Source organism: Typopeltis vanoorti, chromosome 10 (genome assembly GCF_054136105.1).
Source record: "Typopeltis vanoorti isolate ZY-2024b chromosome 10, IOZ_Tvanoo_1.0, whole genome shotgun sequence".
NCBI classification, from domain to species: Eukaryota; Metazoa; Arthropoda; class Arachnida; order Uropygi; family Thelyphonidae; genus Typopeltis; species Typopeltis vanoorti.
In genome coordinates, this window is record NC_143558.1 from 44408889 (window position 1) to 44424545 (window position 15657).

General features: G+C 35.7%; 1 protein-coding gene across 2 annotated transcripts in view; it reads left to right on the forward strand.

Moving 5' to 3' along the window:
- LOC150102374 (zinc carboxypeptidase-like) overlaps positions 1-15657 on the forward strand; it is a 49126-nt gene that overhangs the window by 16741 nt on the left and 16728 nt on the right. For both annotated transcript variants that reach the window (XM_090398977.1, XM_090398976.1), the window contains exon 2: positions 3183-3886. In XM_090398977.1, the coding sequence (XP_090255103.1) occupies positions 3259-3886 (628 nt within the window). In that variant the 5' untranslated portion in view covers positions 3183-3258. The remainder of the gene's footprint in view (positions 1-3182; positions 3887-15657) is intronic.

The window sequence follows — 15657 nt, forward strand, 5'->3', positions numbered from 1 at the left end:
CTTTGCAAAACTGATTAATCGTTCAAATTTTTTTTGCAAGCATCGATAAAATTTTTGGATATTTTCTAACGAAAATGCATTCTTTAATGTTTCATTGTGTTGTAATTCCAAAACTTCCATCTGTAGTTGGTTTGGTACGTCATCAATGTCGACATTAAAAGTGTTCAAAAATAATCGCATTTAGATTCTATTTTTTTGAAAATCAAAAAATCTTGTTGAAACTTCCATTTGTAAATCTTCAATACAAAAGTTTCCTTTTGTTTGTATTTCCAAGTTGCACAGGTGATATCACGAAGTATGGGTATAAAATTATTTTTAATTTATTATTCATATTATAAAATGTATTATTTAAATAATTCAACATACGGGCCACATGTCATGTAAGTATGGTCAACTTTTTATGGGCTGCCAAAAATGCATATTTGGGCTGCATGCGGCCTGTGGGCCTCCAGTTGCCAACCCCTGCTCTAGACGATAACCTTAATATGACAGTTGAAACAACAGTAAATTAGTTATTATTCTTAACATGGTAGTAGTCTCCATAACAGCATATCATAAAAATGATATGCTTATAATTAATTTTTTAAACAATAATTTTTAAAGTATTTTATTTATTAAGACTATTTCTTCATTGCATGTACACAGTGAAAAGATAGTTTACATGATTGTCTTCAGAATCTAATTGAGAGTGTTGTCCAATAGAAAAATGAAACTTTTAGTTTTAGGAAACTGATTAAAGTAGTTTTTGATCTCTGGAATGCCGAATATGAATAGAAGAGGGGATGATATGGTAGAGACCTACTAGTTAGTAAGGGGTTGTTATAGGATCGATGTTGAAGAGGTTATACAGAAAACAGTGAGATATTAGGGGAGACCAGAGGTCATCATTGAAAGTTATATAAAGGAGGGTGTGAGCAGGGGAGTGAGAAGCAGGTTCGTTTCATGCAGAGTTGTGAATGATTGGAAGTTGTGAATGCCTTGCCTGAGAGTGTGATATCTGCAGAGAATTTGAGTATGTTTAAGGTGTGGTATTGATGAACTGTGTATATGACAAAAAGACCTCCTAGATGGGGGTCTTAGGGTAATAAAAATAAACTTAGGCATTTTTTAATATATTTTTTCCTTTTCCTTTACTATATGTAAATTTTACCTGCTCACAATGGGTTGTAGACCTGTGGTACATTAGTGCCCTATATAGTGGTCTCACACTGATCAGTTAAATTCATTTGCATGTAAAGTAATATAAGAAATGAAGCCTGTAATTCTACAGAACATGGTTTGTTGGCTTAGAAGATTTTCTTAAAGAATAAAGCAATTCTGCACTTTTTGGCTGTTTGTTTTATAAACTCCCCTGTAAAAATAAGTGTTGAATGTAATACCATGAATTACAGATTAGTAAGCTCAGTGTTTTTTATCTACTGGCCTGAAGACTGTTGCCAGGCTTTAGAGAGGTATATATAAATTCTCATGCCTGTTTTGAATCTAGAAAAAACTGTTTATTGTTGTATCCACCATAATTAGTGAGAGCTAGAACCATAAAATTCTAAATACCTGCATAATTCATATTTTATAATTAATTTCTACCATTCGTTGGTAATCAAAAGTAAAATGCTTCATCTTTAAAATAATTACCATGTATGGGAATCAAAAATATTATATTATTATTATCTGAGACTTCCAGGGAGTCAAGGACTCATCGAGGGAGACTGTAACTTACCCAAACCAGCTATCATACCTTCCCTTAAATTCATTTACGCTAGATGCACTCACTACCCATAAAGGCAAATTATTCCACTCACTCACTGCTCTCTAGGAGAAAAACCTAGCTCTTAACCCTTTCTTGACTGAGAATAACTTTAACTTCTATGAATGCTCCCGTATTCTCTCCCCGCCTTCCATATAACAAAAAATTTCATCATTTGAAATGCTATAACACCCATTCAAAAGTTTATAGACCTCTGTCATATCACCCATGATAGAGGGTGATATGAATTTATCACCCTTGATAAAATATAGTTCCCATTTTATCTGTAGCCTTTGACAACAGTTTTTATGCATGGGGGGGGGGGTAAACTGGACTTGCCTTCTTGCAGTGGATCAGCAGAATTTTTTTATTATTATTATTAGGAGAGACCTCCAGGGAGTCACTCATCAAGGGAGGCCACATACTACACACACACACACCAGCTATTATACTTATTCTTGAATTCATTCACACTGCATGCACTCACAACATTCCAATGGCAGTCTATTCCAATCATGCACCACCCTATGAGAGAAAAATCTAGTCCTCGCCCTCTTCTTAGTGGCCTTTGTTCTCAGCTTCCAAGGATGCCCTCTCGTACCCCCACCCTCCATAAATTGAAAAATTTCATCAATTGAAATCCTGTATGACTCTTTCAAAAGTTTGTAAGTCTCAATCATATCTCCCCTCTTTCTCCTGCCTACAAATTCTCAATCTGTCTTCCTACTCAGTATTCTACAATCCTGGTATCATTTTTAACATACTCCTTTGTACTCTCTCCAATGTATCAGAATCGCAACGGAAACCAGGAGACAAGACCGGAAACCAGACCTGCACACAATAGTTCAAGTGAGGTCTTATCAAGGCCTTGTATATCCTTATCTTGACATGTGAACATTCATTTCAGCATTGCAATTATCTTTAGAGTTGTATTTACAATCTTTGCCACATGACCCCCCTGAACTTCAACTTCCCATCTATTAACACCCCAAGATCCCTAGCCTCATCAGTTTCTTCTAGCCTAATCGCACCAATATAATATGGCATTGGATATCTAATCATGCCGAATTGAATTTATTTTGGACATAAATGTTTAACAGGCTTCAATTGTTTTTTGGTTGAGAAACAGTGGAATAGACTGCTGAAAATAGTAGCCTGAGAGAAAGAATATTATGACGGTCATATTTCCACTGATCTTTAGTGCATACTGATTCTTGTATTAATCACAGTCAATCACATCAGCAGTTTGCAAAATAGTCTTAAAAACATAATCTGCAACGCAGTGAATGGCAAGGTTTTTCTGTATATTGCAACATTTTAGAAGTTTTGGAAAGGGAATTTCAAACCTGTTCTTATTATAAATTAACTGTAATTTCTACATTATTTGAATTTTTTTTTTTTTCTCCTCTTGACTTATTCTATTTTTTTATTTTGGCAGGAGCATGAAAGACTTGAACTATAGGAGATAAATAAATGCAGAATCATGTAATCTTGTTGAGTTGGGTTTTTTAGAGATGGAAGTGTTGCTGTCAGTAATTTTTGCCTTATGCCTTCTTTTATTCACTGAGGCAGATGTGGATGTTCTGCACAATGAAAAATACTTGCCAGATTACCATCATTACCATAATCTTTCAAAAATTTATTCACATATTGCTGATATTGTAGAAAAAAATCCTTCATATATGCACTTAGACAGTTCTTACAAGTCAAAAAAAGGTCTCCCTCAGTTGGTACTTCGTATTGCCAACTTCTCTGATAGCAGAAATCCTATGGATTCTAATCATCCATATTGGAATTCACCAAAAGTCCGTGTTCTTCTGTCTTATGGTGAACATGCAAGAGAATTTTTTCCTGTGGAAAGTTTGTTTTATTTACTTCATAATTTAACTCAAGGACTTTTATCTCAAAAAGACAGTTCAGAAGAAAGTTTTAGTCGCTTGATCCTTACAAAGATGGATATTTTTGTTGTAGTGATGATGAATCCTGATGGTCGGCAGCATATTGAAAATACTCAAAATTACTGCTGGAGGGGAACAAGTACAGGTGTAGACCTCAATCGAAATTTTGACTGGAATTATGGTGGTACAGGAAGTTCAACTAAAGAAGGTACTGAAGAATTAAGAGGTGCTAATGCATTTTCAGGTGAGGATTTTTTTTCTTCCCAGAATGTATATGTTAGTCCTGCTGTTTTATAACTTAAGACTTTGTATTGCATATTTTAAAATGCATCATTCTGTAATCTTTTCAGAGCTGTATTTTCTGTCATTATAGATGTGAAAAATCAATATATTTAAAATTAATATATTTTAAAGTGTGGAAATCTAGTATAACAAGTTAAGAGGAATATCTGTATTTCTAATTATCCTTTGACATAGCACTTTAATATGATTAACAAAATCTTATTAGTCATTGTAGCATCTTAATATTAATTTTTTCATTGTAAAGCATAAGTATTTAGAAATTTTATCCTTATAATTTAACAGCTATTCCAGTATACTGTCCAGTTTATCCTATGCCTAAGGGATTGTAACACTTGCAACAGTTCCTTTCACATATAAGTAAAGTACTTTCACGTATAAGTGGAGTAAAGTGGATGACAAACAATATTAAACAGGAATTGCATGCGAAAAAGAGGCTATGGAAGAGATATAAGGAGATAGGTGAAGAGATGCATGAGGAATATAAGACACAGGCCAGAAGAGTGACTCGTGTGGTAAGGAAAGCGAAACTGGAATATGAGAGGAGATTGGCCCTAAGATCCAAAGAAAATCCTAGGGAATTTTTTAGCTATGTGGCCAGTAGGAGGAGAAATGACTGTGGAAGAATGATATTGTGGGATAAAAATGGGAATAGAGTGACTGATGCAGAGGACATAGTGGAATTGTTCAATGAACACTTTATTGGAGTATTTCATCCTAGAAGAGTCAGTTTTAATGCTAGAGGGATAGGACTGGTACGAGGTCTGGAGGTACAGGAGGAGAGTGTGTTTCAGATACTGAGTACTCTGGATGTCAGTAAAGCTGTGGGACTGGATGGTATTTCGCCACGAGTTTTGAGAGAATGTTCTAGGGAATTGACAATACCTTTAACGTGGCTTTTCAATGAAAGTCTGGCTTTGGCAAAGGTGCCCAGGGAATGGAAGGAAGGTAAGATAGTGCCATTGCATAAGGGTGGTAACAGACTGGAAGTGTCTAATTATAGGCCAGTCTGTGTGTCATCAGTAGTTGTTAAGATCTTGGAGAAAGTAGTGAGGGACCGTGTACAGCATTGGGCACATGAGGGTAATGTTATCTGTGAGAATCAACATGGATTTGTGAAAGGACGCTCTTGTTTTAGCAATATGCTAGCCTTTTATAATAAAGTTACAAGAGCATTAGATGAGGGAAAGGCATATACTGCAATTTTCTTAGACTTGGCGAAGGCATTTGACAGGGTGCCACATGATAAGCTGATATTTAAGTTGCAGCACATGGGTCTGGATGTCAGATTGGTCAACTGGATTCAGGATTGGCTGTCTGATAGGTATCAGAGAGTTGTGTATGGTGGAGCAGTTTCCAGGAGGCAGAGGGTTACAAGTGGGGTCCCACAGGGCTCAGTACTAGGACCTATATTGTTTAACCTTTATATCAATGACATAGCCAGTGGATTGCAGGGGGATATTCAGTTGTTTGCGGATGATGCGAAGCTTGGAAGGATTATTAGTAATAGTGCAGATGTGGTAGCCCTGCAAGAGGATTTAAATAAGCTAGATAGATGGGCAAATGAATGGGGGTGTCAGTTTAATGCAGCAAAATGTAAGGTCTTGAGGTTTGGGAAACATCGATGGGATGCTGCATACTCTATGGGAGGAATTATACTGGAGGAAGTAGGGGAGACAAGAGATCTGGGGTTGATGATTGATAGAAACCTGAAGTTTAGGGGACATATTGCAAAGGTGGTGAAGGTAACACAGAGGATTGCTGCTATTATGAGAAGGACACTGACCTGCAGAGATAAGAGGGTTATCATTCCGTTGTATAAGTCTCTGATCAGACCACACTTGGACTATTGTTCTCAGATTTGGTCCCCAGGATTTGAAGGGGATAAATTAACCGTGGAAAGGATACAAAGACGGATGACAAAGATGGTTTCAGGACTGTACAAGGATAGTTATGAGGATCGGCTGAGAGAATGTGGACTGCAGAGTTTGGTGGATAGAAGAAGGAGAGGTGATATGATTGAGACTTTTAAACTGTTGAGAGGTGGTTACAGGGTTGACACTGGGGAGTTCTTTCGCTTGGTTGATCAGCGGGAAGGAGTGATGACAAGAGGCCATCCCTGGAAGTTACGAAAGGAAACTGTGAGCAAGAGGGTAAGGAGTGGTTTCTTTGTGTGGAGGGTGGTTGAGCCGTGGAATGCATTGCCTGATGGAGTGGTGGGAGCGAGAACGGTCAGTGGGTTTAAGGAGTGGTATGATAAACTTTGTGTTTCTCAGGGGGGGACTTCCTCTCGATGAGTCTTGACAGACTTTATGTCTTAGAAAGGACCTCCCTCGATGAGTCTTTTGACTCCTTGGAGGCCTGAATAATAATAATAATAATAATAATAATAATAATATAACTCACACCTGTCATAATTTTTTTTGTTTAAACGCATTCACTGATATTCCCCACACCCAACCCTACTTCCAATGAGTTCAAGTCTCACTGTGGCATGGATGTTTGGTTGAAAGTCATTAGAAAGCAGATGATGTTCATCACTTAATGTGAGACCACTGCTTCTGCTTATTAGAAATCTGAAGCAACTTTAAGAAATTTTTTGTTTGGTTGCTAGAGCTAGGATTCTAGATTACCTTATCCTTAGCCCATCCCTAATTCAAAAAATGAATGAAGGAATTATGGATAATGTTTGTATCTCTAAAGATGTCTGTATAACAGAGATGAATTATCAGAATGATTAAGCTAATCCTTAGCTCATCCACAATGTTAATGTTCTATGGGTTTATAACCTTATATGTGTAAAATTCACATTAAAAAAAAAAAAAAACGTGTAGGAGGTTTTCTATGTGTCTTAAGCCTCATTAAGATCTTTAAATTGTGAAAGTCTAGGTAGTAGACATGCCAACCATGAGATCACCACCACCCTGCATACTGGAAGTTGAAGTGGCTTGAAAGAGTATCATATGTTTGTTATCCAGGGCAAGGATCTTGGATTATCTGCCAAAGAATCTAATGTATAATAACTTCAGATTTTTTTTGAGTGAGATGAGAAAAAAATGTATTTTATAAATTGAAGATGCATTTCATGAATATCCATAAATTGATGAATAGGTCAGAACAGAGGTGAAAAAATTTCAAAAACAAACTGGATTTTATTACAATGACTTTGGAAAAAAAAAACTATGTGATGGAGAAAATGTAGTGAAAGAATGAGAGATTATGTTGATAAATGGTGCATGCACCATTTATCAACATCGTCAACTTACCTAAGCCAGACTTTGGGTTTTAAAGTAAAAGAATCTTTGAGCACGTTGCTCAAAAGCTTCTATATAAAAGTTAGTAAATGGGGAGGGAAGAGATAATGGCAAGCCCATGGCTGTGCTTTCTTTTTGCAGGAAAAAGTATTTTGCTATACAAAATAACCAGAATGTAGTACATGACTTGTGAAGTGAAGACAAACTCTTATGTTTTTTATTTCACTGGCATGTCTTTTGGGTGTGGAGCTTACTAGAGGAAGTCAGCATTTTCTTCTGCCATTCATTCTTTATAGTTTGGTCTTTTCATTTTTCAAATTCCTTTACTTTTTTTCCAATGCTATTTGGATATTTCAGTCTCCATATTTGAGAATTGTTCAACTTGACTCTCTTCCATAATTTTAACACATTTTAAATCCTACTTAACACTATGAGGGTGACCATTTCATGTTACAAATTCATTGCATCGTTTTTTTAACTTAGATCAGTCCAAAGACATCATATCAATAGAAATGCAATTCATTTTGGTGGAATGAATTACATTACATTTTACAAGTTGCTACAACCATGTTAGCAATAATTATTCTAATTTCCTGACGTTTTGACCATCATATTGAGGTACTTATCTATGGTATGCGTACACATACACAAGCTATATTACATTTCAAATAGTATTCCGAAGTGACAATGATTCGATCAGCCATTATTCTACTGGCCTGACCCCTACTGGAAAAAACACTATATCAAAACTATATCCTATTTAAAACATCATAGAACAAATTCATATTAATACTTTTAATATAGCAATATTGGTAACCTAATCAATAATTTAACATAAGTGTTATATGAGGCTAAGATCCTAGATAACTGCAGACCTAATTGTAATTTATAATGAACTCTTAGAACGAAAAGTTATGTGTATAGAATATGTGCCATCCATATTCTTGGGATTTTTAGACCACCATTATTGTTAAGGTTGAGGTGGTTGATAAAATTTCACAGGCCTCTTTAAATTTGTGCTAATACCACATTTTGGTGTGATGTAATGTCACACTAGTCAATTCTACATACAGTAGTCAGCGCATGATCAGAAAGGCCAGATTTATCATAGTTATTAAATTTAATGTGTTGTTTATGTTTAGTTTTCTTTCGGATAGGAATTCTGCATCCTGTTTCACCTATATAAGGCAAATTACAGGGGCATAGAATACAGTATACTCCAGGTTGGACCAGTGGATCCTTGGAGGAGGTGAATAAGTTCTTTAATTTTGCAGGAGGTTTAAAGATGGCATTAAGGTTGCATTTCTGTGGTATTCTGTTTATTTTATCTGATATCCCTTTAATGTATGGAATGGCTACAGTTTTATTGCAATTAGTTTATTTTTATTATTAACTGGAGTCTTGTGAAGAATTTTGTTGATAGTATTTTTGCTGTAGACATTTTTTAGGAAAGTATTGCTGATAAACATAAATTAAAAGTTAAGTGCTTGCTCATTGGAGTATATCTTTAAAGTCCTGTTTTTTAGTGTGGTAATGACACCTAGTTTGGGTGGTGGTAAGAGTTTGTATACATATTGGCCAATATGTGTTGGCTTATTGTAAACAACGAAGGAAAGAATGCCAGAAGGAAGACGTGTGACAAGTGTATTTAGAAATGGAAGTGTGTTCTGACTTTCAATTTCAAATGTGAATTGTATGTATTTGTGTTGTTTGTTTAGGTGGCTGAGGAAAGTAATGTCTGATAGCCATGGGATCAGAAACATCGTCAACATATCTAAGCCAGACATTGGGTTTTAAAGTAAAAGAATCTAGAGACTGTTGTTGAAAAGCTTCTATATAAAAGTTAGTAAATGAGGGAAAGGAGATAATGACAAGCCCATGGCTGTGCCTTCTTTTTGCAGGAAAAAGTATTTTGCTATACAAAATAACTGGAATGTAGTACATGAGCAAAGAGCACTGTGATATTGGGTGGGAATTTGTCCTAAAAGAAGAATTGTCATTGATTGGAATGTTTGTGAAAAGGGCAGAGACATCAGAACTGACTAATAATGTGATGTCCTTAATTTTGTTTATGAAGCGTTGTGTTTTTTATATGGGGGGGGGGAAATGACCTATCAACTCCTTGAGTATCGACACTAGTTTCTTGGCTAGGTAATAATGGGGGCTGTCGATACCATCAACTGAAGTGGTACATTCTTTTTATAAATCTTAAGCAAACTGTAAATTCTTGGAGAATGAGTAGTGCAGAAGTAGCTTTTTAACAGTATCTACTGCCCAGGATGTGACTGATTTAAATAATTCTTCTGTTTTTTTTTTAATCCAATTAGTTCGGTTATATTTCACAAATTGATAGGTGCTGTTTGTCTGAGACTAATTGATTAATTTTTCTAGGTAAGTTGTTCAGTTTTAAAATAACTGATAGGAATTATTTGCACTGCCTTTATCAGCTCCAGTAATTATGATATCCTGACTTGCTTTTAAAGATTTTACAGTTGCCAATTGAGTTTTGGCTAGGTTGCTAGTTGTTGCTTTAATTTTGTTTAAAATGTCAGAGATTTGCAATAATATTTTATCAGCTATTGGTAGTCAGGAAAAATCTTCTGCTTCTTTCAGTATGGTATATAAAATCCAATTTGTTAACTGTCCTGGTTTCCAGAGTATAGTTTAGGCCTTTACTAAGTAGCAAGAATTCATCACTGTTCAGAGTGTGGCATGGCTAGAAAGGTTAATCACGACTGTTCATTGAAGGCAGTTGGTTGCTCCTGTTATCACTTATTTCTGGTCGGTTTCTGTTATCACTGGCTTGTGGTTGGCTGTTTTCAAAGTAATTCAATGATGCAAAATTAATTTAAATTTATTCGTTGGCTGTTTAAATGTTGCTCCTATTTCAAATCTAAGAAATTTGATAAAGTTTTACTTTCCAGGTATGTTGAACTGAGTGTCAGTAATCCTCTCAAGGACATCCCAAATATCTGGATTTAAATAACTGTTCAGATTTTAAATTATTTAGAACCTGATTTTCCTCTCTTTCCTTAGCCACCTAAACAAGCAACACAAATCCATACACTTCACATTTGAATTTTATGCAATTGTGTTGTTTGTTTAGGTGTCAGAACACTTTCATTTCTAGATATGCTTGTCCCACACACATAGCTTCCTTCTAGCTGTCTTTCCTTCACTGTTTACCATAAGCCAACACATACTGGCCAATATGTATACATAAACTCTTACCACCACCTAATACAAAAATTAGGTGTCATTAACACTAAAAAAATAGGGTTTTAAAATTTGCTCCAATGAGCAAGCACTTTTAATTCATGTTTATCTGCAATACTTTCTTTAAAAAATGGCTACAGCAAAAATACTATCAACAAAATTCTTCACAAAACTCCACTTAATAATAAAAATAAACTAATTACAATAAAACTGTAGCCATTCCATACATTAAAGGGATATCAGATAAAATAAACAGAATACTACAGAAGCACAACTTTAATCCCACCTTTAAAACTCTTGCAAAATTAAATAACTTATTCACTTCCTCCAAGGATCCACTGGGCCAACATATTCTATGTCCCTGTAATTTGCCTTATATAGGTGAAACAGGATGCACAATTCTTATCCAAACATAAACAACATTAAATTTAATAACTATGGTAAATCTGACCTTTCTGATCATGCCCTGACTACTGTATGTAGAATTGACTAGTGTGACATTACATCACACCAAAATGTGGTATGAGTACAAATTTAAGAGGACCTGTGAAATTCTTATCAACCACCCTAATCTTAACAATAATGGTGGTCTAAAAATCCCAAGAATATGGATGGCATGTATTCTATCCACTTAACCTTTTGTTCTAAGAGTTCATTATAAATTATAATTAGGGCTGTAGTTATCTAGGATGTTAGCCTTAATGTAACACACTTATGTTAAATTATTGATCAGACTATCAATATTGCTATATTAAGAGTATTAATATGAATTTGTTCTCTGATGATATAAGTAAGATATAACTTCGATGTAGTTTTTTTTTTCCCACTAGACGTCAGGCCAGTAGAATAATGGTTGATCAAATCATTGTCACTTTGGCATACTGTTTAAAATATAATATAGCTTGTCTTTGTGTGTGTACTCCAGATGATGACCTTAATATGAAGGTCAAAAAGCCAGAAAATTAAAATAATTATTCCTATCATGGTTGTAGTCTTCATAATTGAGTGAAATGAATGCTGATCACCATGTAACATTAAACTAAAGGAAACAGAAATGTAATTAACTTTTATTTGTTTTGTATGTGTTCCCTCCACATTAAAATATTCCCAATCCCTAGTGTATGAGTAAGTTATCATTTATTTGTTATGTTGAAGGAACTTACCTGTTTTGGTTTTTTTAGTCTCAGTACACCAGTTATGTTATTGTACTTTTTATAACTGTGTTGCTAGTTCCACTGATTTTTTTTTTTTTCATTAATAGTACCTGTCCTCAATTTTGCTAAGGAGGAGGAAGTTGTTCCATGATCTGATTTTTATTTATTTATTTTTTTTCATTGGTCAACATAGTTCCATGAAAAAAAAAAAAAAAAGCTGGGATCATGTATTATACAGGCATTGTCCCAGCTGGAATGATATTTGGTTTATCATCATGAGTATGTAGTTGAAGCCAATATAAAGGCTATTAGAACATAAAAAGGTAAAGTAAAAGAGTTGATTGCTTTGGCTGGAACTAATGATTTGAAAGCAGAAAAGTATGGTATGAGGGAAGACATGAAAGAGGTACTGAAAGAAGCAAAAGATAGAGCTAAGAATGAGAGCCATAATAGTGAACAACTTAATGTGTAGGTTATGTAGGAGGAATGATGTAGAGTTTGACAGATTGGTGTTGAGTCTGGAAAATGTGTTGTTGAATGAAGTGAAAGTGGATGTGCAAAATCAGAGAAACTAGAGCTTTTAGGGGGAAGCCATTGAACAAGTACACAGATACCAATGAAGTGGTTGAGTGTAAGCATGTGCAGAAAATGGTAACAAACCAGAATGGGAGAGTTACGATAAAGCACAAGGACATTGGTGGGCCTAATGGGCTATTGCACTTTATGTACACCAATGCTAGGAGCATTTGGAACAAGGAGGAAGAATTTTGACATCGTTACTTCATCCTAGCCAAAGATTATTGGCATTAGTGAGACATGCCTGACAAAAAATGATATAGTGAAATTGGATTCAATATGAAGGGTACGGTGTTTTCAGGAAGGATAGAGAGAAAAGAATGTGGGGAAGTGTATTGTATTGTGCAATGTCTTGATCATAGCCGATGAATTACAACCACAGAGAGTAGGAATTCAACTGTAGAACACTGAAAATAGCACATTTGAGGCCATCTGGTGTGAGATAGTGGCCAGTAGAACAAAATATACAGTTGGTTGCTTCTGTAAACCAGGGATGTAAAGGATGATGGGGAATAACATGCATCAGCAAATAACCTCAGTGAGTGGAGAACAAGTAATTATTATATGGAGAACTTCAACTCTTGGGGAGAATCATCATCATCATCATCATCATCAAATTCCTGACATGTACCCTCAAGGGGTGTACGGGATATGATAGTACTACATGAAAAATTTACATCATTACTAACTAACTTCCTATCTACAATTTTCCTCCAAATCAGTCTGTTACTTGTCAAGACTCAAACATTATCAGGTCTTATATTTCTATCATCTAAGGCACTTTGTGCCGTATCAATCCACCTATATCTTGGTCTTCCTCTGCGTCGTTTTCCTGCCAACCTGGCAGAGAACACTTGTTTTGCTAATCTTTCCTCGCCCATTCTGTTTAAGTGACCATACCACCTGAGGTTATCTCTGCTAACGCATTCCAGGATGCTGACAATGTCAAGTTCTTTCCTAATATCCTCGTTTTTAACATGATATTGCCATTGATGCCAACTGCAGGACTCATATCTGCAGTTTCTAGTCTTTGGTCAAGTGTTTTACTTCTGACCCACCTCTCAGATCCATAAGTTAAAACTGGTTTGAACACTGTCTTGTATACAGATAATTTAGTGTTCCAACTAATTTCTCTCTTATTCCATATGAATTTAATTGACTGCCTACCATACCAGCTTTGTTGATTCTATTGTCTATTTCCATATTTAATTTGCCATCTTCAGTAAAAATCGTGCCTAAGTAGCTGAAATGTTTTACTTGTTCCACAGATTCCCCGTTCACAACACAGTCAACATTTTCAACAATTCTACCTATTTTCCTTGTCTTTGTCTTTTAATGCTGACCTTCATATCATATCTATTACAACAGTTATTCAATTTAGTCAGGGAATCTTGCAAACTTCTAGCAGATTTATTTAGAAGTATAACATCGTCTGCATAAAGCAAAGAGCTGACATTAACATTTCCAATTATAGATAATGAATAATAGAGGGGATAATGTACATCCTTGTCTGACACCAGATTTAACATTAAACCATCTTCCTGTACTTCCTTCAATTCTAACTGCTGACCTACAGCTCAAATAAAGACTAAGTATTGCTTGATATAATGCCCCATTGACACCATATAACTCTAGCGTATTGAATAGCTTCTCGCTCTTGGCACCTTGTCATATGCCTTTTCCAGATCGACAAAACTTAAATACAGATCTTTGTTATATTTCCATGCTTTCTCAACTATTTGTCGTAAAGTGAATATCTGATCCTGACAGCCTCTATTTGGCCTGAATCCAGCTTGTTCTTCACCAAGCTTTTCTTCCACAATTCTTCTCAACCGTTTCTCAAGTATACTTGCATAGATCTTGCCAGGAACACTCAGTAGGGAAATACCTCTGGAATTCTCACATTCAGTTTTATTTCCCCTTTTATATATGGGTACTATTAGAGCTCTACTCCAATCATCGGGAATTCATCCCTCTGTCCAGGCTTTCTGAACTATGCAGTGCAGCCACTGTAAGACTTTTATACCACCATACTTCAGCATTTCTGGTCGAATATCATCTACTTCTGCTGCCTTTCCACATTTGAAGCCTTTGATGGCTTTTTCTACTTCAAGTATGGATATGTATTCCTGACTGTATGGCTGTTGAGTGTTTTTTACCACTGTGCTATCACAGCTCGTTTCGTTTACCAATTTTTCGACGTAATTACTCCACACTTCAAGGATATCTTTTTCTCCTGTTTTCATGTCAACTTTATCATCTCTAACTCCTTTTACAGCACTCTTTCCTCCATTCCTAAGCTTCTTCAACAACCTCCAGAATATTTTGCCACCTTCTTGATATTTATTTTCTATATTCTTGCCAAAGTCCTCCCATGACTTTTGTTTAGCTAGTTTTACACACTGTTTAGCTTTTTTACATTTGTCTCTGTATTCTCTAAGAGCAAAGCTGACTTATTTGTCAGGAACTTTTGATATGCTTTCTTCTTTTCCTTCACTGCCTCTTTAACTTCCTGTGTCCATCATGGAGTTCTGATTTTTCTATCCTTGCAGACAACCTCATTCTGGCTGAATCAATCAGGGTTTTCAAGGCTTGCCACTGAATCTCCAAGGTTTGGTTCCTGTTCTCAAACTCTTTCATTTTTTCTTCAATCATGTTTGTGTATTTTAGTCCACAGTTCACATCTGAGAGCTGCTCAACTTTTATTCGCTTTAAAACTTTCTTACATGTTATTCTTTTCAATATGAAATTCAATTTTATCCTGCTCAAGACTAAATAGTGATCGCTCCTAATTCAAATTCAATGTACACTCTGGTATCCTGCACCAGGGAGAAAACATCACTATCGACAATAACATAGTCAATGAGAGTTTTCTTATTCCTTGCCACTTCTCTCCATGTGAATTTGTGCATGTTTTTATGTTGGAACATAAAAACCAAGTGATTTGATGAGCTGATTTAGCCAGTTTTGCGATATGTCTCCTAAACTTAGACTCCCTATCCACCAACACTCCCAAATCCCTAGCCTCATCCATCTCATGGAGTATGGTTTCACTAATGTGAAATACTGCTGCTAATCTTTTCCCCTAAATTGGTTCATTCATAACCTTACACTTTGCCACATTAATTGACATCCATTCTCCTTAGCCCAATCCTCCAAAATATCCAAATCATCCTGCAAAATTTTGACATCCTGTGCACTCACTAATGCTGTACCCAACTTTGCATCATCAGCAAACAAATGAACAGTTCCTCTCAGATTCTTTCCTATATCATTAATGAACAAATTGAACAGTAGTGGTCTAAGAACAGAATCCTGCGGCACACCACTAAGTCACAGGCTGTCTTTTGGACTCTACTCCTGAATAAACCACTCTCTGATATCTCTCCATCAACCACCCTCCTATCCATCTCACCAATCTTATATTCATCCCCATATGCTGCAGTTTACTGATTAGAATTCCATGTGGTATCCTGTCAAAGGCCTTAGCAAGATCCAGTAGAATCACCGTAAAC